General features: G+C 36.6%; 1 protein-coding gene across 5 annotated transcripts; it reads right to left on the reverse strand.

Moving 5' to 3' along the window:
- Positions 1–811: 811 nt before the first annotated feature.
- On the reverse strand, positions 812–16,554 carry LOC103723085 (protein MEI2-like 4). 5 transcript variants are annotated; one of them, XM_008813894.5, is made up of 15 exons: positions 16,073–16,554; positions 15,213–15,428; positions 14,725–14,770; positions 12,088–12,438; positions 11,406–11,839; positions 11,111–11,269; positions 7,042–7,158; positions 6,802–6,953; positions 4,592–4,686; positions 3,959–4,468; positions 2,710–3,367; positions 2,495–2,579; positions 2,325–2,393; positions 1,877–2,056; positions 812–1,556 (listed from the first exon to the last, which is right to left on the reverse strand). In XM_008813894.5, exons 2-15 carry the CDS (start codon positions 15,309–15,311, stop codon positions 1,395–1,397), a joined length of 3,117 nt encoding a protein of 1,038 aa, XP_008812116.2. In that variant the 5' UTR covers positions 15,312–15,428; positions 16,073–16,554; the 3' UTR covers positions 812–1,394. The 5 variants fall into 5 exon arrangements, 4 of the variants coding, with proteins under 4 accessions (XP_008812116.2, XP_026655762.2, XP_008812117.2 ...); XM_026799961.4 differs by having other exon boundaries at positions 7,042–7,071; positions 16,073–16,380; XM_008813895.5 differs by having other exon boundaries at positions 6,805–6,953; positions 16,073–16,380.
- Positions 16,555–23,569: the final 7,015 nt, after the last annotated feature.

Genomic DNA, 23,569 nt, shown 5'->3' on the forward strand with positions numbered 1-23,569 from the left:
TTTTGCTTTGACCAGCCAATTTCAGAACCCTAAAGATGAAAAGCTCTGATTGCTTGGTCCAGCACACCCTTTAGAGGTGGTGCGACGTTATAGAGCTCAAAATGTTGCCTGATAAAATGAATAAATAAATAAATCATTTCAATTGAATATCATATACAGCCAAATGGCCTCTAAAAGTTTAAAACATAATTTGGCTTCTCTAAGTAGTAGATCTCACTCTTGAATCCTATCCAGTCATTTCTATAGTAGCCAAAATAATCCACATCGAGACTGGTAATCCCCCTAAATCAATATAAGCAAGTAATGTTGTGGTAAAGCATAAAGTTACTCTGAGGTATCTTTGTAGTATGGGAAATTTAAGCAACAGAGCTAGCAGAGACTTCGCCCAGCGTGCTGTTAAGGAGACCTAAAAACATTCCTTTTCAAGAAAGAAAGCAACAGAGCAAGTGCATACCAGTGTTCTTAACTACATTCATCTTACATAGAATATAGTTTAATAAAAGGAAAGCGATATAATCACCATCTAATAAATAAATAAGTGAATAAAGGATATCTCAATAATCACCATCTAATAAATAAATAAGTGAATGAAGGACATCTCAATACTCAAGGATCGGTATATAACACAATATGCTCTTACATCTCTTCCATAGGCAGCTACAAGCTGTTTCTCGATGGACAGTGGTTGAATGGGTTTTAACCATTGACCCAGGTTCTAATCTGTATGCCACATTATTAACATACATTTTTTTCTTTTTTTCTCAAAACAAAGTATTCTTCGATAGGACGGAGCTGAAACCAGAAGAGACAATGACTATCAAGATTATCAAACTTTACTCCATATTGTCAAATTAAGAAACAACAGAAAGTACAATAACAGAGAGGCTCCAAAATTTGATGCAACAAAGATACCACATAAGAGGCACAACAAGGCCTATTACACACTGAATAGAGCTCTCTCTCAATCATGTCTCTCTTCACAGCACCAAAAAAGACAACGGGACCCATAGCGGGCCTCAGACTAAACAAAAAATTACAATAAGTGAACAGGGAAGAAAATGGGAAGAGAAGACCTTCTCAAAACTGCATAAAAAAATTTCATCATCCATGTTTGGAAGATCCTATACATCTATGCTTTCCTCTTACAGCCAGCCAAAATTTCAAAACTCTTACTCATGCCTGTTACCCCCATCATCCTCGTATTATAGTATGTATAGTTTCCAAGAAAAAATGAGAGCACCCAGCTCACTCTCTTGGTAATGCTGCAAAGGGCACCCAAGCGAATCTGCTGTCCAATACCCATACTATGTCATATTTCTATAAAGACCGGGTAAAAGAAAGGTGAAGCACATGAGATCATGTTGTAAGTTTTGATCTGATGTTGGTCTCCAGGTTCAGTCCGATTCCTTGGTGCAAGCTGAGGAAGAGTCTGATGCATCAGAAGATTCCTCTCCATTTGAAGAGGTTGATGGACTTGCCAGATGGTTCTCTCCACTGCCAACAGTTTTAGATCTTCCAGTCCTGGATCGGATATTGACACCCATAGGAAAAGGCTCCTGCATGGGAAGATCAAATAAGCACCAAAATATAATGAGTCAGATTAACTAGGCAAAACTACTTTTTTGCATGACTTGAATCCACTGCAAAACTTATGCAGCATGGCCAATGGTGCAGTTTGGGAACCAACAGCAAGATTAGGTAGAGAAACAGGTGCTTTATGAAGGGAGCAATAAGCATTGATAGCTTAAATGGTGCAGCATGAAAACTTTCTCCAGCAGAACTTACAAATTTATAACATCCACCACAAAATGAATCAACAGCGCAAAATTTTTGAAAAATGAAACATGAGTTGATGATATTGTATGATAGCTCATACCTGCTCCCCTGCATTTGGACCATCTGAATGGAAAAGGATAGGACGGCATCGCTTGTCCTCATTCATTAAACTTGAATTCTGGAAATGAGCAATAAGAGCTGCCCTCCCTTGAATTCGAGCATATGCAAGAGAAGCCACCTTTTCACTGTTGAACTTCTCCCATTTTTTACCATTAAAAGTCTGCAAATGATTTAGTTGTTTCTTTAGCATGTTATTAGGGGTGCAAAGCCAGATGACAAGAGAAGTTTTACATTAGTCTACATACTTGCAAAATGCATAAAACAATGACATGCACATAGAACAAACGCAGAACAACCTTATCCTATAACTGATCTATTTCAAGATTAGAAGTTCCTACATTTGATTTCCTGGAAAACTTTGCATAGAACCGGTAACAAAGCAACCAAGTTTATTCTACTATCTACTAGTAAGGGTGCATTTAACAAACCTGAAAGAATGGAATGATATGCTGGGCACTAGTCATATTGATAAAAGCATAGCCCACATTGCATTTGTTCTGGAAAGGAAAATAAAGATCTCAATATATGAATAAGGAAAAGGGAATACTACACTCAATGCAAGCATGTCTAAAGCTTCTATCTGATAGGAAAGTATAACCTTGAAATCAATAGGCAAATAGATGAAATCATAAGTTCCTCGATGATGTTCATCAATAGTGGCCAAGAGCATTTTAGAGGTATATCTGAAAATTGAGGAGCATTTTAGAGCAAAAATGGGCAACCAGAGAACAAACAGATAGTCACATAATCCATGGAAGCTAAAGAAGGAAGTAAAAAATTATAATACAAGATGTCATAACACCATTCACTTACTTATTGGGAATATTTTTGATCATAAGCGTTGTTCGGGAATCTTCCCCATGCATAATGAGATCAATATCAAGTTCAAATTGTTTTTTATTATCAGTTTGACTGGAACCTGCATCACTTCTTCGGCTCCTGATTCGGTCATTAGGAGCATCATATGAAAGTGGCAGACGAAGCATGGTATTCCTCAGGTGGAACATGCGGCTCCTTTGCTCAGGTGATGGCATCACATGTGCAGAAGAAATAGAAGGATCCATACAGTTACCACTAGTGTGTGGGAATATGTTATGAGAAGCGAGTTCAAGTGGATGCAGGGCAGAGCCAGCAGCCAACCCCAAGCTTCCAAGAGAGGCAGGGTGCAATGCACACGCCTCCAAGTAGTCTCCTCTGAATGTTTGTCGTCTGTCCCAAAGTGATGGATTCATGGCAGGCGCTGAACCTACATGGTGGTGTAATGGTAGAGGTGCATTCAGCATGCGTGGTGGTGCTCTTGGAAGTCCATTCATTTTTTGTGGTGAGGGCAGAGCAGGAAAATTGTTCAAATATGATGGAGTATCTGGCCAGAATATTGGGCCAAGGGGGCGATGATTGTATTGGTTAGAATCGTTCCATAAAAATTGATGTCCATGAAGAGCAAAACTTCTGTCTCCTGAAATACCGAGATCTGCAAGACAAAGATATATGTTTAAAAAGCAATAAAAAGAAAAAGGGAAATAATTTGAAAGCAGGAAGCATAAACTGGAAGCTGGAGAGAAAGAAAAAGAAACAAAAAAGAAAGATTTTTTTCTGTATTCAGGTACAGCTGAACTAAAAGACTTTGGGGACCCATAACCTGGAAACAAATGCACAGTCAAAAGAAGCATCAGTAGATATGGCAAGATGGGTCGTATTATCCTAAGCTAGTATGGAAGGATGCATTCTTTGCTGAACAGAAGCTGCATTCAGCATGAAAAGAATGATAGACATTGTTGACTCATTCCATATCAGCTTAAGTTTTGGAAATTGGTTGCTAGTTAACATGACATTAGAGCTCAGGTTGCTAGAGGTCATGAGTTCAAATACCCTCCAACGTCATCATTTTGAAACTTTTCAATTGTTATTTTGACTCATTGCAGTTGTTGTCCTTATTTTTTTTTTGGGTTTAGGCTACATGGTAAGAAGGGAGAGGGGGGGGTTAAAGAGTTATTCACCATCAACTTAAGCTTTGGTCTCAAGTGGTTACTTAAACAACATCCATATCATGCATTACACTTACCACCACCTATATGTCCAAAAGAATGGCTATTGAAGCCACCTAAGCCACTTCTTTGGATGCTCCTGCCATCAATGACATCAGCAGGTCTGGAGTTGATATTAAGAGTCATGGTTGATGTGGCACTCGAGGAACTGTAAGGTATGCTGCTTATTTTTCCATTATGGTGCTCCGGAAGTGAATGAAGATGAAAGTTTGCCATGATTTGAGAACTAAAGTTCATCTGTCCTAGTGAATGGCAGCGCTCATGACCAGATTGAGTACATTGACTGCTTTGAGAACCAATGTTCATCTGTCCCAGAGAATGTCTGCGCTCATGACCAGATTGATTACTGTGACTGCTTGCCGAGGCAATCCCGACTGGAGAGGATAAACTATGGGGCACAATAGAAGAAATTCTAGGAAATGTGGAACCCGCAGATGGATGGATTGGTGCTCTGACTGAAGAATTTAGGTCCTGGGTGGACCCATTATCCAGACCAATGGATGCAGTCGCCACCAGTGGAATTGTTCCTGAAGAAACAGAAGTGCAGATAAGAAATGTGGAAACCCATAGCATGACATCAAAAATGAATATGCTACAAATAACAGAACAACCAGATCATCAATAAACAGTTACTGGGAAATCATTATTACCATAGGAGTTTGATGGTGAATTACTAGGATGGATTCCCTGTTTGGATCTGCAGGACTCTTCCTGTTCCAACTCCAAAGATGGCTGTTGCATTAAGCTGCCGAAATAAGAAATGTCCAATCAGCTAGACAATACAAAGAAGGGAAAAGTCACCTAGAAAATGGCTTCAATGTGGGAGGGAAAATGATCATTTTTCAATAGGTATGACTAGGGAAGGATGAACTCTAGTCAGCAGCTTTCTACAAGACCAATTGACAAGTTCAGCAACGTATATAGACATTAAAAGCTAGGCCATGAATGTTAAAATAATTGCATGCAACAATTTCGGTAGAATCAAAATTAGGCTGTAAACATCAACAAACGAACAATACACAAATATTGAGATAACAATGCTTGGATCCTATGTGAAACTTTGCTGAAAGCAAAATACATGTAAGCGAAAACCAGAGGATAGTTTACATTGATGCAAGCAGCTTATGATACAACATAAAAGTATACTTTTTCATTTCTTCAGATGGAGGAATGTGGTATTAGGACTCCTGTTCTAGTATGATCATCTCAATCAAATGCAAGAACAACTGGAAGTGAAATCTCCTCATTAGGATCCAATCATATCATTATTAAACTGTTGACATTTAACGAATAGGATCCTCAAAACACACAAGATATTAGCATTCACTTGACCATTTTCAGGATTCGTGCAATAAGCAAAATACAAAATATAACTTATCTGACGATTCATTAGATTTTTGTATAAATTCAGGAACATTATATATGTTTTTAGTTTTCCGCTAAGAAATCATCTAGAAATAATCTTTAACAAGATCATTATGTGTTCTATGAATTCTAGAACAAATTTCGGGTACTCAAGTTAACAATTTTAAACAATTGTAACCATGGATGTGAGGTAAGTTGCTGAACCAGATAAAATGCAAAATCTGCAGGGTACCAAAACAAAATATAAACCAAATATATAATTAATATGCTGACATTTATATACATACATAAATATGTACATAAATCCATGAGTGCATATATTCATGCATGGATGGATGGATGCATCCATGCATACATCCGTATATACAGGCCAAATTTCCTGCACTTCAATTAACAATTTCAAACATTTTGCAGTCATGGAAGTGAGGTGGGTTGCTGAGCCAGATATAATGCAAAATCTGCAGGTACCAAAACAAAAATTAAAAAAAAAAAAAACAACGTAGTTGATATACATAGATGTAGCAGTGGAAGGATCAGTGCATACATGCATGCATGCACGGATGGATGCATGGGTGCATGTGTGCATACATAGTACATACATACATATGGATGTAGATATAGCAGTGGATTCAAATGAGGCATAAGAAAGATGGGAGTGACAGAAAAAGATGATTAATAATTAATGATAAAAGCCTAAGTCTCTATCAGATTCTAATTTTCAATGTTTCTATCCAAATATATTTTAGATAGTGCTATCACATATTACTTAATTAAGACAGTTTGTAGTAAAAATAAACAAATGATTGATTGTTAAAAAATCTACAAATTATCTAGGAAAAAATGACTTTAAATATGTCATGTTATGTTACCTTGTATGCACAAGTTCCTACCATCCATTTGATATTTTTCAAATTTTGATGATTTTTTCTTAATTTTTGCTGCAAATCAAAAAAGTGCATGTGCTCTGTCTACTATCAAATCCCACCCACATAACCATAACTAGCACAAATTCACAAATATCAGATGGAAAATTAGTAAGGAACACCTATGTAATTAAGAGCACAGTGCAAAAAGGGAAACATTCTAAGGAGATAAATAACTCATGTAAATGTACATGGGAACAGCTAACAAAGCTTTATGGAAGTATGCCTAGAGTAAATCATCAAAAACTGGAAAAAATGTAAGTACCATAAACTTATGATACCCATATCACTGTCTGATCTATGACAAGCACCTAGACGCAACACCTTAAGTGGATATTTAATTCGGCCCATTAATATTTGCTCATTCACGACGCCAAGTATTGACAACAAATAGTATGGACTTATCAATGTTGTGAAGAGCATATTTTTTTCTGAAAAACAGGGGCATATGCCATCCAGTAAATCACTAAATTGGACAGTTGGGCGGATGATAAAGTTCATATTTAGTACTACCACAGAAGCATGTCTACAGAAGTATGAGAAAAACATAAGTGAACTTGGCTGGATAATACCACCACTGTGCAGCTCCTGTACTTCTAGATTCAAGCTTCATTTTCTTTCCTACAATGCTACTCCCATTTAAGGCATGAAAAGCAGCTTCTGCAGCTCGAACATCATAAAAATCTATAAATTTCTTTTGGAGGTTCTGAGGCATTTCACAAATCTGCAGACCAAAAATATGAATTAGCAAAACTGATGCCAGGCATTTATCTAAAGAAAGTGCAAAAGCAGAACATTAGAAATCATCTAACCTCCTTGATGTCCCCATATACACCAAATATCTGGCAGAGATCATCATTAGAAACAGAGGAATCAAGATTAAATAGAATGAGTGTACCTTCGTTAGTATCTTTCACCAAAGGGTTGTCCTAATAACAATTTCACAGTTAAAACATCAGAAACCACACAGCATGCCTGTACAGATGAATGAAAAACTAAAAGAACAACTTTATGAAATGAATAAAATGTCAGTATAAAAGGATTAATAACATGCAGATTTGAAAACATTCAACAAGATCCATAAATAAGGTTATCCAGGAAAAAGACCATGCTAGAAGAAACTGTTTTCTTCTTACTATCAATATAAATAAAAATATTTTGTTATAACAAAGACTGTATTTGTAAAAAAAGAGAATATGGTGAGACAAAGCTAAAGAAACAACTAATGCTGGAAGCAACATATTGAAATTGCATGTGCCAATGAAAGGGCGTAACATTACAAAAGATTAATTTCTGGGAATGTGCATGATGATTAGCTAGGTAGGTGAGACGGAAAAAAGAAATATTAGAAACAACATATAAACACTGCATACAGCAGGTATAAGGCATAACAGTACAAAATGTTTAATGTCTATGAATGTCCAAGTTGATTAGCTTGCTGGTCAGCTAGAAAATGACCCCCGACATATTTTGCTGCAAGAACCTAATAAAAGCAGTCAGTTAATATACACAAAACAATTTGAAGCACTGAAATCATCATGTTGTAAGCCTGCCAAATGCCCAATAAAAAATAACAGGCGAACAAACATGCCAAGCCAAAGTCATGTGGCAAGACGAAGGTCTTGGAGGGGAGGTAGATAAGCACTTCCAAATTCAGCAGACAACTAGACCAAGAAAAACTATAAATTAGAGCTGTAGGGGGTCCTAAACAATGCAAACTTGAGTTTAATGAGGATTATCGTGGAAGTTTATGGTAGGGGACTATGGGAGGTGTATGATTGCTGATGCAAATTATGGATTTTGAGGGGGGGGGGGTTCAAAAAATAATGCCTCAACTGGGTCTGAATTAGGTTTTACTGAGGTTTACCTAGAGAAAGATTGCCATAGTCATGCAGACTGAAGTTTAGGGCTTAACTACCGAGGTCAAAATTAAGATGGGCGAGCATAGTTACAGAATTCGGCGAGTTAAAAAAAAATCATGATTTATTTGTGTACTGAGACTTGGCCAAACAATTTTGCATACAATTTGGTGGTTCACAAATGGGTCGTGAACCGTTAGCGAAATCCACAATTTCACAAATAAATCGCAAGATTCATATTATTCCACTCACAAACATGTGCATGCAGCAGGGCCCAATGAAGCAAGGAAAGGGAAAGAGTTTAGGCCCAATAGGGATGAAGGAAGAATAGAAAACAATAAGAACCAACAAATTCCCACATAAGAGATATGATAGGTTACCATAAATATTGAAATATTATTAAGAGTGGGCCCAATTACCCAGTCCCCACTTCCATAAATTCTTAAAGCTCTTCATGCCTGCCTTTTTTTTCCTAAAACTCCCTCTCTTTTTTAATTTAGAAAATGCTTAAAATTTACCTTTTCTTTGTTGGGAATGAACATGATAGTTTTTTCCTTAAAACGCTTTTTTGATTAGTCTGAATATAATTACTTATTTTTTCTTGCAAGAGATAATCTATCATGAAATTATGTAAAGTCAAATATATTTAAACATCTTTTTTATATGAATATTTGTAATCATATTTTTTATTTATTGTTATTACTTATTTAATTTTCCAAACTTCTTCCCATTTTTTTCCAAATTTGCCTAGAGTTTTTCCAAATTTTCAGCTTTGCCAAATTATTCCTGAATATCAAACTAGTGACTATGCTGGAGAGTAGTAATAGGATCAGAGCTTCAGGATCTAAGATTTTCTCATGATTTCAAACATTTGTGTGAAGAAATGAGATGCCAAAATTGAAAATCTGAAAGAAGTACAATAGATAGTGTTGGTTTAGCCATCAGCATCAAACAGAATCGGAACCTAGGAGTCAAAAGGAGATTACCCTCAAGTCTCAAGTGTGGTGTCGACACCAACCAAAAAAAAAAGTCACAAGCATCTATCTTTATTGAAACTAACGACACCGAAAGTCCTACATTTGCTATGGCTTGCATGAAAATAAAAAAGGAAGGAGTAAAGTGGGGGACATTAGCAAACAAATGGATGCCCTCAAAACATCTATTAAAAACAATGCCTCGATATCTCAAAATATGTGGAGGCTGTGTACACTTTATTCTCCCTAGACCGCGCAATGGCGGGAGCCTCATGCACTAGGATGCCCTTTATGTATCAACATATAATTGTAAATCCAAATTGCTGTTAAGAGATCGGGCTTCCAAAGTTTTCCAAAATACCTTATATTTCCTAATGACTTGGTCACAATTTTCAGTTTCCAATACTAACAATTTAAAAGCTGTCGTTTATTCTTTACTTGAATAAGATTAACCACTAAGGCTGCGTTTTGTTGTAGGATAAACTAGAATAAGTGGGGAAGTAACTTAGTTTTTTCAATAATACTCCATCCATCCTGCTAAAGTACCACTAATTTTACATTGGAAACGAAGAGTTGGTGTGGAGTCACTTTCGGGATTTCTAGAAAATTTTTACCCATTTATCTCTCCAAATTGGAAACATCATAAGTGATAGGATAAACTTATTCCTCACAATTCCTCAACTAGCTACCCTACTTTATTCCTTGCTTCTTCAAACACATAGGGCCTAACATTGTAGCAGAAAAGGAATGAGCTCAATGCGTGGTGGAAAATGATTGTCATAAAGAGATGTGGGAAATGTTATGGGTATTTTTGAAAAATATATATGACAACAGAAAACTCTTGTATTGCCCCATGAGAAGGCACCTACTCCTGAACCAATCTCCTTACAGAAAAAGTTAGTCATAAGCCTCTACCTTAATAGTGATTAATCCCAAGACAAAGACACAACCTCAAAAAAAAATTCAGCAAAACCTTAAGCCTGCAAATTTTCATTCTTTCTTCCATGTCAAGGAATCCATTTTCAAAGGTCTCAACAAAGGTTGGATACCTATATTCTAATGATCCAACATCCTCCACAACCCCTTCCTTGTGCCTCTCCTCGTAGCAAAGCTACTTCTAAAGGCCAAGTTCATGCCCACTGCCTTTCCAGAAAAACTTCCACCTTTTGCTTTAAACTATTTCTCCCAACTTTCTAGATGGAGCCCTTCTTTCACATCCTCTTTCCTCTACAAAAAACTTTTCTCCGAAAATAAAAGCATGTAGCTAAAGAAAAATCAAGACAATATAGATGTGAGTTATCCAAAATCTCTATATCCAAAAAAGATTTTACTATGCACCCATCATTAATTAAAACTCCATGAATCCTAGTCATACATCATGAAACTTCTTCAAGTCAGAGGAAGCTAATGTTGTTGGCCAGGAACTTAGCCCGACTAATCACTTGCTCACCTTGCAACCACAAACATATAAGTGGCTCGCGTAACTCCCCTTGGCTTCATGAGAAAGGTAAACACTTATCCCTATTAAACAAATGGAACACTCCATGTCTCTCTTACTATTTATTGTTAATAATTATCTATCTTTCAAACATTCAGAAAGAAAGAAACATGGGTTCTTACAAGTTATACATGTGAAAGATGTCAAAACAAGAAAACTAGAGGAGAGAAGCTGAAATGAAGGTTGAAAAGATCAAAGATATCTTTTAGGTGGCTTCAGCCTCCTTTTACTTCAAAAAAAAGAAGAAGAAGAAAATATCAAAGACATCTTAATCACAAGTTCAATGACCACTTCAAGGTGGTAAATTGTTCACAAAAGTCAAATCACATATATGAGTAAAATATATACCTCAGCATGGTCATCTGAACTAACATTACTTGCAATCAACAAAAAATAAAGAAAAAGAAAAAAAGGGGTCAGATATAGATAACCAGAAGCACAAAAAAATGACCACCATTCTAATAGGAACTATAAAGATATAGATGACAGGTGAAACTACCAGTGAATAACAATGCACATAAGAACAGTCAAGGATGCAAAAGTAGGATACCTTTGGAACAGTGAAGTGTATGTCCAGCTTGCAATGTCTGAATGGCCTGTTTTGAAGGGCTCTCTTTGCTTTTTGTGCTGCCCTTATGTCATAGTAAGATACCATTACAAAGCCAAGATATTTACAGCCTGTATAAAGCATGTGTATATCCCCAAATTGCTGTATATGCAGCACAAATTGTCAGAATAGAGAAAGACATACCAATAGCGAATTTCACGGGTTAAAAGCCAATCAGGTGATGGTTTGTACCAGAAAACAAGTAGGAAAAAGATAAAGCAAAAGAAAACAAAAATACCTCAAAAAGAACCCTCAATTCTGTATCATCAACAATGCTATTGAAGTTCCTTACAATTAGTATTCTGGAAGGATGTTCACCAAATGGTTGTTCATTAGCAAATAGCCTGCTCGGTTCCCACAGCTGACCATCAGAGGCTCCTTCACCAACAGAATTGGAAGCTTTTTTATAACTGAACCTATCATCTGCTTCTAGTTCCATCCCTCCTCCACTACAGAATAGATCATCTTCCGTGTCATCTCCACTCCTGGGTTGAGCAATATACTCAAGATCATCAATAACTCCAGATAGCAAGTCGTCATCATCAGGAAGGAGATTTCCAATAGTTTGAGATTCGATTCCTTCCGAAGATTCAAAAGGCTCATCTTTTCCAATGTTGGAGTTACTTTTGTCCACATGTTGACTGACACAAACATCGTCTGTTGATAATCGTGCTGCACCATCAATATGCAAAGGAATATTAAGTTTGGATATGTATCTGATGAAACCTGCAAAATTAAAGAATAGTTTTGCAGAACTAAAGTATAAACGACTACAGACTGATGTCTTTTAAATATGAACCATAAAGCAGATTTTATGTAGGAGACGCCTCCCAGAGGTTAGATTAAAATTTAGTTTGGTTTCTTGCTCTGTAGTCTGCATATGCAAGATTCAGCAATTACGTAAAAGGCAGAAAACCCACATTTTTTATCACATAATTCCAATAAAGAGGATGAGAAGAGACTATTCTCAAGATGGACCCCATTCAAATCAACTTTGTTCCCTTCCATAAACAGGGATGCAGGTTTAGCAGATAGACTCAATTGGGACTCATCCCTGTCAGCAGTGCTACAAGAGGACATGGATAGACTGGCAGTCCTCTCAGTCCCCATCAAATGATGCTCAAGACTGATCTTAGTTTTTTCGTCTTCGAAGAAATAAGGATGTGTAAGTTCTAAGCATTCCAAGGAGTCTCCTCCCACTGAACATAGCTTTTCTAGCAGAAATGAAGAATTTATCTTGCTTCCTGACATTAAACACAATCCCTCTGATACTGCACAGAGTAAACAAGAAAATCTCAATTAGTTCATCGGCCGAAATAACAGAAGTTTAAAAAAAAAAAAAAAAAGAAGATCTATCTCGACCCGAACAGAAAAAAAGAATTAATAAAAGAGCCAAGCAACAATAAACACAAGCAATCTGAAGTGTACACAATGCTGAGGACCTGTATTCAGGCAATTCAGGATTAAGAGATGAAAGATAAAGATTGTGGCTAGTCAGAATTGACTGTTAAAACATATAAAAATGTCCAACCAAATGATACAGTTGATTAAGAGATTGTCTAGACAATAGATGCAGGGACACTTGTCTTTCACTCTCCTTAATGCTTCCCCAGAAACCCATCTGAGAAACTGGAATAGCTTTAGTTCCTGATACACATGATAGACACTTTGTGCAGGACGTTTCAAATAAAAAACGACATGTTTAAGTAATATCAATTTAGTTATTAAGTTTACAACACATATGGTTGAATTTACTAAATTCATGATACCATAACAATATATAATATCTAATAGCTGAGATGGGTTGGATGGAACCAAATAGAAGCCACCTATTTGGCACTGCTTTTATTTCTTTTTTATTTTTAAAAAACAAAATCAAAAAAGAAAAAAATATGTTTGAAGCTATTATTTCTTATTTTCTACTTTTAAAAATTATTTTCATTACTTCTAAAAATATGAAAGTAAGAAATTTATTCTTCACTATATTCAAAAGAAAGAAACTCATGTCTTTTACTACCACCATAGAAACCACCTCCATCATTGCTACCATCACTACCACCACTACCGCCTTTATCTCCGCCACAACCATCGCCACCACTGTCTGCATCTCCACCACCGCCACTATCATTGTTTTGCTGCTGTCATCCACCACCAACATCACCATCATTGTCATCTTCGTCTCCACCACTGACACTGCCTCCGACACCACCGCTACCACAATCATTGCAGCTACTGCAGCCACCACCATATACCAGCTATCGCCACCACCATGACAGCCTCCACTATCTCCACCACTATTACCACCACTTCAAGTCCTCAACCACCATTATCATGTTCATATTTTTAAAATAATTGACTATATCGAACATATTTATATTAATAAAATTTAGAAATAAAATAGAAACAAAATTTATATTTTCTATTTCTGAAAATAAGAAAAATGAAAGTGATGCCAAACAAAATTAATCTGCTATTGTCTTGTGCACTAACTTTTAGCTTACTACTTTTGTTGTTCCCTTCAAATTAATCTTAGTGGGCTGCATACAAAAATGCTCCTCTCTTTCCTCAAATGGTTCACATTTCCATACCACAGGCTTTATTCCTCGATGATCATTGCCTACTTCTGCTTTTTGCACTGATGTGCAATTCTAAGAATGCACAGACATATGGAAGTTCTCAGATACAAGTAAATTTGTTCAGTGTGCTAGGATAAAGATTGTGAACAGCATATTGTCCAACCTGACATCCATACAGCACCCTATTATTTCAGATAATGGTAAAAGTGCCAATAAAGGTTTCTGAAAATGGACAAAATTAAAAAGGTATGATGATGTTCAGTTTTTTTTTTTTTTTTTTTTGATAAAAAGAAAGTCGATTACAGGCTATCCAGAGCATTGCACCATGATATATTTTGCTATGGGGCGTTTGGATGCATGGCTAGAGATTCAAGGAAGCACACCATCTGATTATAAAACATAAACGGCCTCAGCACCTAATTATCTCTGGTAATGGTAGATCACCTGAAAAGAGATTTAACTTTTTAATACTGCCAATGTATTTTTTCTAAGACCACAAACTCAGGTAATAAAATTTTAAAAAAAATGTCTATTAAAATAGGTGAATTGTTCTCTGAACATGCGTATTCCAAGTCTCTTTTTTTTTCCTGCATAGTTGCATTAAAATTCTTCTGTATCTATGTTCTAACATAATTCAGATAATATAAATAATTTATGCTGCTCACTGGCCTACCTGTTCAAACTTTAACAAAACCCAATACAAAGGAATATCTATGTCCTATATCTACTCCCATACTGAGAACTAAAGCATGAAGCTAACAAGCTAAGGGACCCCACTGGAGATAAAATGTGTTCAAAATGGTCCTGCAAATGCATTCTAAGGGGACAACAACTAAAAATAGCCTTTGGATCAGAACTAAGATGAATAACTGGGCATGCAAGAAAGGCTTAATTTTGCTTAAAGAGTATCATCATCTTCTGCATGTTATAAATTGATGAAGAATAATAAATTTACCCCACTACAGGTAAAGCTACACTCACCACGATGATCAGGCACGGACTCTTTCTTCCAAAATCCAACTTGCCTCTGCTAGCAAGATATGGAGGAGGATATGTTAAAATTGTAAATATGATGCCAAAAGTAAAACAGAGATGCAATGGTTGAAGGCCAAAGAAGCAAAATTAATATTAAAGGGAGAAGAAAAGAGAAATGCCAAATAGGCACCTCATGCCATAGATGAACTGAATTCACAAACAACAAGAAAGTAAAAGCAGAAAGCATTTGAAAGATATATTGAAAAGAAATTACTGCTAAAATTATATGATTTGATTTGGGTGTGTTTGTTTTTTGGTCCAACAAACTAATTATCAGTGAATGAAAATGGAGTTCTTACTTGTGATCATCAGGAATTAAACTATAAACAAATTTCTATCAACAAATCACTTGCAGTGTTATCCAGATTCTGCAAGAGACTTCTCAACTGCTCCTACAAATAGCAAGAAAAAATATAGATGAGTACGGAGCATACCTGTGCAGGAAGGCGAAATTCATCCGAAAAGAAAGACAGGGGCCCTGACGGCAAGCATATGGAGGACAGGCTCCTCTGATCCATGACTTCAGACGGCATCCTGGGAACTCCCAAACTATGAAACCAAGCAACCTCAAAATTTCCCACCCAAGCCTTCCTCGGATGACCCTCTTCCTTCCGTAACTAATACAGGAAGTTTGCCTATAGAAGAGCTACCTATTATTGCCACAAATAATTACCAGTTAAGACAGATTCCAGTACAAATAAATAACAAACAAAAACAAATTAAATTTTTCAAATTCTAGTTTTCTTTTTCCTTGAAATAAATAATCAGAGCGGGAAAAAAAAAGGTTAGCTCAAAAAATTAGCTCAGAAATAATATGATTTCAGAACAGAAATTCAAATTGTTCCTTTTTTCATCGAAAAAAAGGTCCACATTCTAGAAACAAAGGTGGAGAAGACTAATTTGGGCGGAATCTTAAGCATTACAACCAAAATTCAACCCCAAATTGCCGCACAGACAACAGTTTCTTCTACTTTCCACAAAAATTATGAAAATTCAGCTCAGAAAATCAACAAAGAAAGACTTAAGCAAAGAATTGTCTTTTTGTTCAATAAAAGCACCAAATTCAAAAAGCGGTCATCCCGAAACACAGGATAGGTCGAAAAAGACAACACTGTGTGAAATTTTAAGCACTAAAACCATATTTCAACGTAAATCGCCACATAGACCTCAAATTCTCCAGCTTTTTTCCCATTTCCCACTAAAATTGCGAAATAATCACGAAGAATTACCAGAATTCCACCAGAAAATCATCAAAGAGAAGAGGAAAAAGGGAGCTCGAGAGCCCAACCCTCACCAGATAGCTGGTCTCTCCTCTCGAGCTCTTGGAAACCTCGAATCGACGGAATAGAAAGCGAGAGGGTGAGAGAGTGGCGGCATTTAAAGCAAGCGATCACGAGGAATGGATTACGGCATAAGGCAAGGCGGAGAAGGAGAGGGCGAGAGCGAGAGCGAGGAGAGAATTCGGCGAAGGCACGGCCTCGGAATCCGTGCCGTGCGAGAGCTTCCAAAGCTTCGATACCGTTTTCCCCTTCATCACAAGCAAGCAACCAACCAAGACCTCCCAACCTTCCCTCCACCCCTTCTCCCGCCTTCCCACTTGCCAATTTTATATTTCGGCCCCTCCCTTATCTTAAATTATTCCACAAGGGCTTTTCTGTGATTTTTTTTCTTTTTATTTTCTTTTCCGGCGAGAGCGAGCGAGAGGTTGAGGGAGGTCTCGCCCGCTCGGCCGGGAGAGAGAGAAAGAGAGGGAGAAGAGATGAAGAAGGGAGGAATGGACCTTAATATTGGAGAGAGAGAGGGAGTAAGAGGGAAAGGTGGGGGCGAAAATTTGGCGGGGAGGGTGAGAGGCGGACCGGCCCCCGCTCCAACGGCTTAGCTCGTTGAAGGCGGCACGGTGTGAATAGACGGCGTTACGTGTACCGTTAGGAATGGTGAGGAGATGGATGGCTTCCAATGCGGATGATGATGTAACGGACGTTATCTAAATTTGGCTTGGGGCAGTGGCTGTTGGCTGCATGAAGCAGAATGCAGTTTGAACATAGATTACGGCCGCATATTTTTATCCCAAAAAAGAAAGGAGATTATGGTGGCCTTTTATTGTTGAGAACATGTCAAGATAGAATGGATGGCTGTAATCTTCTAAAAGCATACATCAGTGACTGTATTCTCCTTCTCGACAACTTTAATTTTTTGGATAAAATTAAGCTAATTGGCTTGTAATTTTTATAGAGTGCCCAGGGATGGCAATGTGGTCCACGATGATGATTCAAGGGACATCAAAAGAGCTCCACCAAAAAAAAAAAGAACATAAAAAGAGGATTAGAATTATCCGTCTAAAGAATATTTAAGGCTTTGAAGGTTGATCACGATATGACATACGAATGCCATATCGGCAGTTTGGCACGAGAAAAATAATAGCATAACCTAACAAAATCTTATTATTATTATTATTATTATTATTATTATATATATAGCATATGCATATATACATGCAAATATATATTTATGAGCACTTGAATGATGAAGTTGTTTAACCACTATTTCTAATTAGAGTTGCACTTGCGATGCATATTCAAGCAAGGATTTTTTATTATCTTTTAGCATATGGGACTTGAGCTTTCAAAAATATATGTTTTATTTCATGAGAGGGTGCCTAGGAAAGAGAGCGGTAGCAGAGTTTTTTCTGGCCGAGAATCATAAAAATAATTAAAAATAATATTAATTTTTTATTTTATTTTTTCAAATAATGGGTTTTAATGCCGGCAAAGCCTTTTGTACTTTATATGTAGCAGACATATATAGTGGATATTATATTAGCTCCTTTAGTTATGCTACTGAGTTCTAAACCAAGCATTTTCGTCTCCTTCTATGTATATCTTTTATTTTTGATTAATACAATTTACAACTCAACTTTTCTCGGCAAAAAAAAAAAAAGGAAGAATGCACTTGGTAAAAGCAAGACTATATTTATCAATTTACATGGAATAGATAAAATCTTAAATCAAAAGGGTGATTGCAATAAACCATGTTTCCTTCATGTCTATCCCTTGTGCCAAGTCTACTTCCATTATAAGTGTTGCTATTCTGATGAAAGGAAATAACATTTGATTATAAATATCTAATTATATAATAAAATTCTATATTCAAACTCCATATCTTTTTAAACTATGAATTATCTATTATAATTAGTAATATTTATAATGTCCTTCTGGTTGCTGGGTATAGAAAATATAATCATAGTTGTTGTAATACAAAAGAAATATCATTACGTGCTAATTCATACAAGCGAGAAAGAAAGTTACCAATCAAAAAAATAGCACTTAGTTATTTCAACTCATCTCCAACAAGAAATCTATTGTACATTTTATTGTCGTTATTCTGTCATTTTGGTTTTTACTAATATAAACCATTATAAACTCATTGTCTATGTTTAGAAAGCAACTAATAGTACAACAACATGAAAATTAAATATTATTTCAATGATAATGATATGTAATGATTTTGAGGAGTTCATTGTTGGGTGCCACTTTCTTTATCCGGATCTTGATTAGCATTGTGGCCGTCAAAGATAGGTCATGGGAGACATCTTGACTCTTAAGTTAACATATTTAGATTTTCTAGGTGACCTTATCATTTGAACTAGCTTAATCTTCGGTCAATGAAATTAATTATGCTAATAATTTTACATTTATGTTCATCCTTATTTATTTTAAAGAAACTAGTGTTTAGCGCATGTAGCACAAGAAAAAGATGGTTAGCCTTGTGTTTTAATTTTATTTAAATTTAAAATAAGAAAGAGATTAAACTATAGTTTCATCATGATAAGAGAATGTTTGGATGCAGGATAGAAGAAGCTCTGATGCCAAAATGATGTAGGATATAACAAGCTTTGGTACCAAACTAATATAGGACAGAACAAGCTTTGATACTAAACTGATGCATGACAAATGAAAAAGAAAAAAAAAGAAGAGGAGGAAAGAGAAGAGAAGAGGAGACGAAGAAGGATGGAGAAGAAGAGGAAAGAGAAGAGAAAAAGAAGGAGGAGGCAGAGAGAGAGAGAGACATGGCAACTCATTAGTTTATATTTTCAAATTTCAATAACGCAGACCATATTCTCAATTAATACAGTGGGTTTATATAAACAACTCAAAATTCTAATAAAAGTCCACATAAAAATAAAATACTAGATTCCTCATAAAATTCTATATCTTAGAATCCACATAAAAATAAAATTTTCTAATTCTTAAATAAAATAATTTTTATAATTTATATAGTTGTGCCTAAAAAAAATGCGCTTAGATTTCTTATTAGACGATCCTCTATCACCTTTTCAGCTGCAGTTTTATTTGAATTAGTAGATAAGAATGGGAAGGATGAGAGGTCTTACCAAATAAAATGGGCCATGCATATGTGAAATTGATTACATGCACTCTGTCTTTAGTAGTGCACCAATATCTCCCTTCCTCTCTTATAGCGCAGGCATAAGATAGTTTTCTTATATTAAATAAGATAATTTATTACAAAATAACCTTTTTCTCTTCTATAAATATGATATATTAATCAATATGACTAAATCCAGGTGGGAAGAAACATATTTTTGGGTATTTGGAGATTTTTACATTGATGATGTTGATGGCCAAAGCATGATACTATTTGCTTTTATGAATACCACAGTTAAAGCCTGATGTTTAAAGTAACAAGGTTCTAAATAAGAGACTTCCTATTAAATGGATTTAGCTTTGACCCTTGCGAATAAGAATTTGAGTTTAACAACCAAACCTATGTGAGATACATGATTCTTCTAAACTTTAGATTCTATTATTATTTTATTTTGCATATTAATCATATGGTGTCTCAACATTATCTCTAGGAATGAAAATTTCTTTTATTAAAGAATATTGTTTTTTGACCAACTTAATTACGGGTTTACTAATTAATTTAAGAGCATAGTTGTTCAGGATTCAGACACATCTCCGTGTTTTTGTTTTAGTTCCATTTTTTCTAGAAATTCACTTACATCAATTGATGATATTTCTCTCATTTTGTGGTGATTTGCAACCCCAAAATATGCATTGTCTAGGAAAAAAAATTTCTTGTAATTCAGTAGATTTTTATGAAAAAATCACTTATACATATAATAAAGAACTATGTTTAATTAAAAAACAACTCTCATAAATACTTTGCACCTCAAAATCCATCGACTATGGGGGTTTACAACATCAGTAAATAGCCCTCATGTTAAGTTTGTATAAAGTGTATTTTTGGTTGTTGGGAATTGTACCCTAAGAATCAATCGTCAGCATGTTAATGATTGATTTCGTAAATGAATTGACAAATTAATAAAGTATTATTTTGGCATTATTCATCATTTTTTTGTACATCTTTAAATGAACTCTTGTAGTATGATGAAGTCCTTAGGATTCTTTTATAATAAAGGAGGATTTATCTGTGAGTCCTTAAACCAATTTACGACCAAATGATATGCTGTTAATAGGACAACATCATTATCAAGTTTAGGTCGTTGTGTGACATATACGTTGGTTGTCCTCTTAACCAAGGAGTGTGGAGACAGTAATATATCACACTGGTGAAGTGTAGGAATACATTTTACTGAACGTGACCAATTCTGGAATGCTCTGCTGTCAAGAAATGTTCCAAATGGATATGGATATATGTGTCCCTCAGACCTGAGATCACCATGATGATTAGTAAGCAACTCACTGTACTTTGGTACCGGATAAACTGAATTTCTAATTCAAGGACGGAAGGTCACTGGGTGCAGTCAAGTACTTGCGAAGTCGCTGTGTGAGTCAAGATGGAATTGACCCCTCCTGGTGACAGGAGATAATGCCCTTGTGTTCAATTTAGCAAAATCTTGACCAGGGTAATCCTTGTGAGGAGTCACAAGATTTGTAAAAATTGAATCACAGAGTGGATGTACTATTACAGAGTTGACAGAACTCTGATGTCATCCTGGCATTAGGAGTCATAGGGATGAATTATACGGTAACCATAGTCCAGGGTTCCAGAATATTGCTTCGCAATAATTCGGCCTATCCGGACGTCGGGTACCATTGCTAGATGGTCATATCGATTAGTACAGAAAATCGTTCCCGTGCTACCGGCTTAGGTTCGAACCTATAGGGTCACACGCATAGAAATTTTCTAGGTTGATCATAAAGGCTGATGAACGATTAAGAATCATCCAGGGATAATTTGGTCAATTCAATTGACAAATTATCCTAAGTAAAATGTTGCTATAAAATAATTAGTGAATTATTGGAGGATTAATAAGAAATTAGATTGTTAATTGACTTAATTTGATTGAGTAATAGAGCTTGGGTTGAGCCAAATTGAATTAGATTTAATTTGGGCTACATTAGGGTTTGACCTAATTAGATTGGGTTTAAACCAAGAAGATTGGGCTTGACCTAATTAATAGGACTTGACCCAATTGGATTGGGCATGATCCAAGGTTCTCATCTGATGAAGATTCTGAATTCAAATATTTGAAATTTGAATTCGAGATCAATTCCTGAAAATTAGGAACCCAGTTTTGGAAATCATATGACACATGTCACCCTCACATCAAAACATAGGTTTGGGGGTGTGATAAGTGCTGATTAATCTATAATTTAATATTCTTTTCCAGCACTTATCAATGTTCTTAAACGAATAACTACTTATTTCACCATAAAATTAAACAATCTTTGAAATAAATTTAAAATATGGTAAGAAGTAAATAATTCACATGTCCCCGCCTTCCGAGCGTACCAGCCGGCACGTCTCAGTTCAATAACAGTGGGTTTGAGCGCAATGCCGAGTTGCCATGCATGCACCCAACTTCAGCCATCTGGATTGAGATCAAGCACTGACCACTGTCCGTGGCTCCCCCAGGCAATCCAACGATTCAGAAATTTTCATCTCCGCATCACGTTTCCAAATAGGGAAGACCTTTGTTTGAAATCCACAGATGACCATTTTCACGTCCAAATAGAGCAAGAAATAATCCTTTCTTCTCCTTCCCAGCGCTGAAACAGGGGAGACCTTTTTCCAGCCGTTGATTTCGAATCCTTTCCATCCGTCCTCGTTTCAAAGCAACAGGAGCTCGTGCAGCTAGCGACCGAGTAGAAGACCAAATCCTCTTCATCTGAATCGATTCCCAGCTCCAAGCCGTGATCGGCTCCCACCAGCCTTCCATTCCTCTTCTCCCGCGATGCATCCAGCCGGGCGTCTTCTGCATCCAAGCATCTGCAGCATCGTCTTCATCCCCAGGTATTCCGCTATCAGCCGGTGCAGCCAGTGACCACTCCTCCGCGATCCCAGCCGTCTGCATTCAACAAGTTGTTCCAGCCGCAGCCAACATTTTTGGATTCCTTCCATGCTCCAAGCTTCACGCGTCCATTCCATGCTGTGTCGCATCCCCCTCTTCCGGATTAGTCTGCTTCCCAGCAGCCGGTAAACCAGCTCCTTCCGGATCGGCATCCGTCTCTAGCTCCGTCCTCGTCTTCTCCGAGATCTAGACATTCTGCATCAGCCTCCCAGCGATCCCGCGGCGCCCCTCATCCAGAGCCACCTCCTTCCATTTCTAGCCATCAAGGAACACAAGATCCAGCCATTCTCCCATGGATTGACGCCCTTCATCCTCTTCGTCCGCGATATGCCTCCAGCATCACGCCCCGGAATCAGCAGCCCGTGATCCATTCTCCCTTCTCGAATGAGCACCTCGGACGATCCTCTCCACGCGATCCATCGTTGGCTTCAAGGTGGACTCTATATAAGGAGGAGGGTGGCCATCGGCTGAAGAGGAGGAAGAGAGGGAGAGTTCTGTTTCGGTGAAGGGAAGAAAGAAAGAAAACGAAAAAAACAAAGGATGCTCTGTTTGGAAGAGAAAGGGGAATAAAAAAATAAAAAAAAATAGAGAGAGGCTGGGAGCGAATCAAATAGTGAAAAGGGGGGAGGACTTGAGGCGGATGTCATGGAGCATCTCAGCAAACCGACTAAAGTTGCCGAGCATCATGAGTGGCTGAACCTTGGTTTAGAGGTTTGATGAAGCCGTGGATGAGTATTTATGTTGTAATTTTTTGATTCTTAGCGTTGTAAGACAGTTGCATATTTAAAGAAATTATGATCTTGAAATGTCCATTTTAATTTGTGTAAGATGTTTCTCTTGTAGAAAGCCTTTGCATGAGTTAATCTAGTTTATCGAAATCGAATCCAATACCTGTGGTTTGGAGGAGATTGTTATGCAACTACCATATTTATCTTTGAGAAATTAATCATCAGATGAATCATGCTAAATAGGACTGACCATGCTTATCCTTCGAGAAGATGGTTTGTACCAGGCTTAGATGACTTATACTGTGGGTTAGATTTCAACTTTTTGGATGATTGCCCTAACTTGTAGTTAAGAGAAATCAGATCATACACGCATCTAAGTCATTGAAAGCATCACACTTACGAATCCATCGGTAGATTCTAACCCTAAACATCTCTTTCTATAAAATATTCTTACTGTTGCATTCATCTTACTTTTTAGTCCTCATTAATCGATAACTTAAAATTCTTTTTTTTACTTTAGCTTAAGCCTTTGAACTAATTATTTAATTAAGAAAAATAACTTGTCTCCAATCCCTGTGGACCGACACTCGTAATCACTATCCTACAGGATACGTGCTATTGCGTGGTTTATTTTTGAAATTGAAAGAACCGATCAGTAAATTTTTAGCAATGGGCTTTTCGTGACCATCTAAAGATGAAATATTGTTGGTCACTAAAAATGTCTAGC

This window comes from Phoenix dactylifera, chromosome 12, assembly GCF_051530095.1.
Source record: "Phoenix dactylifera cultivar Ajwa chromosome 12, Ajwa_hap1_PhDact_Kaust_v1.1, whole genome shotgun sequence".
NCBI classification, from domain to species: Eukaryota; Viridiplantae; Streptophyta; class Magnoliopsida; order Arecales; family Arecaceae; genus Phoenix; species Phoenix dactylifera.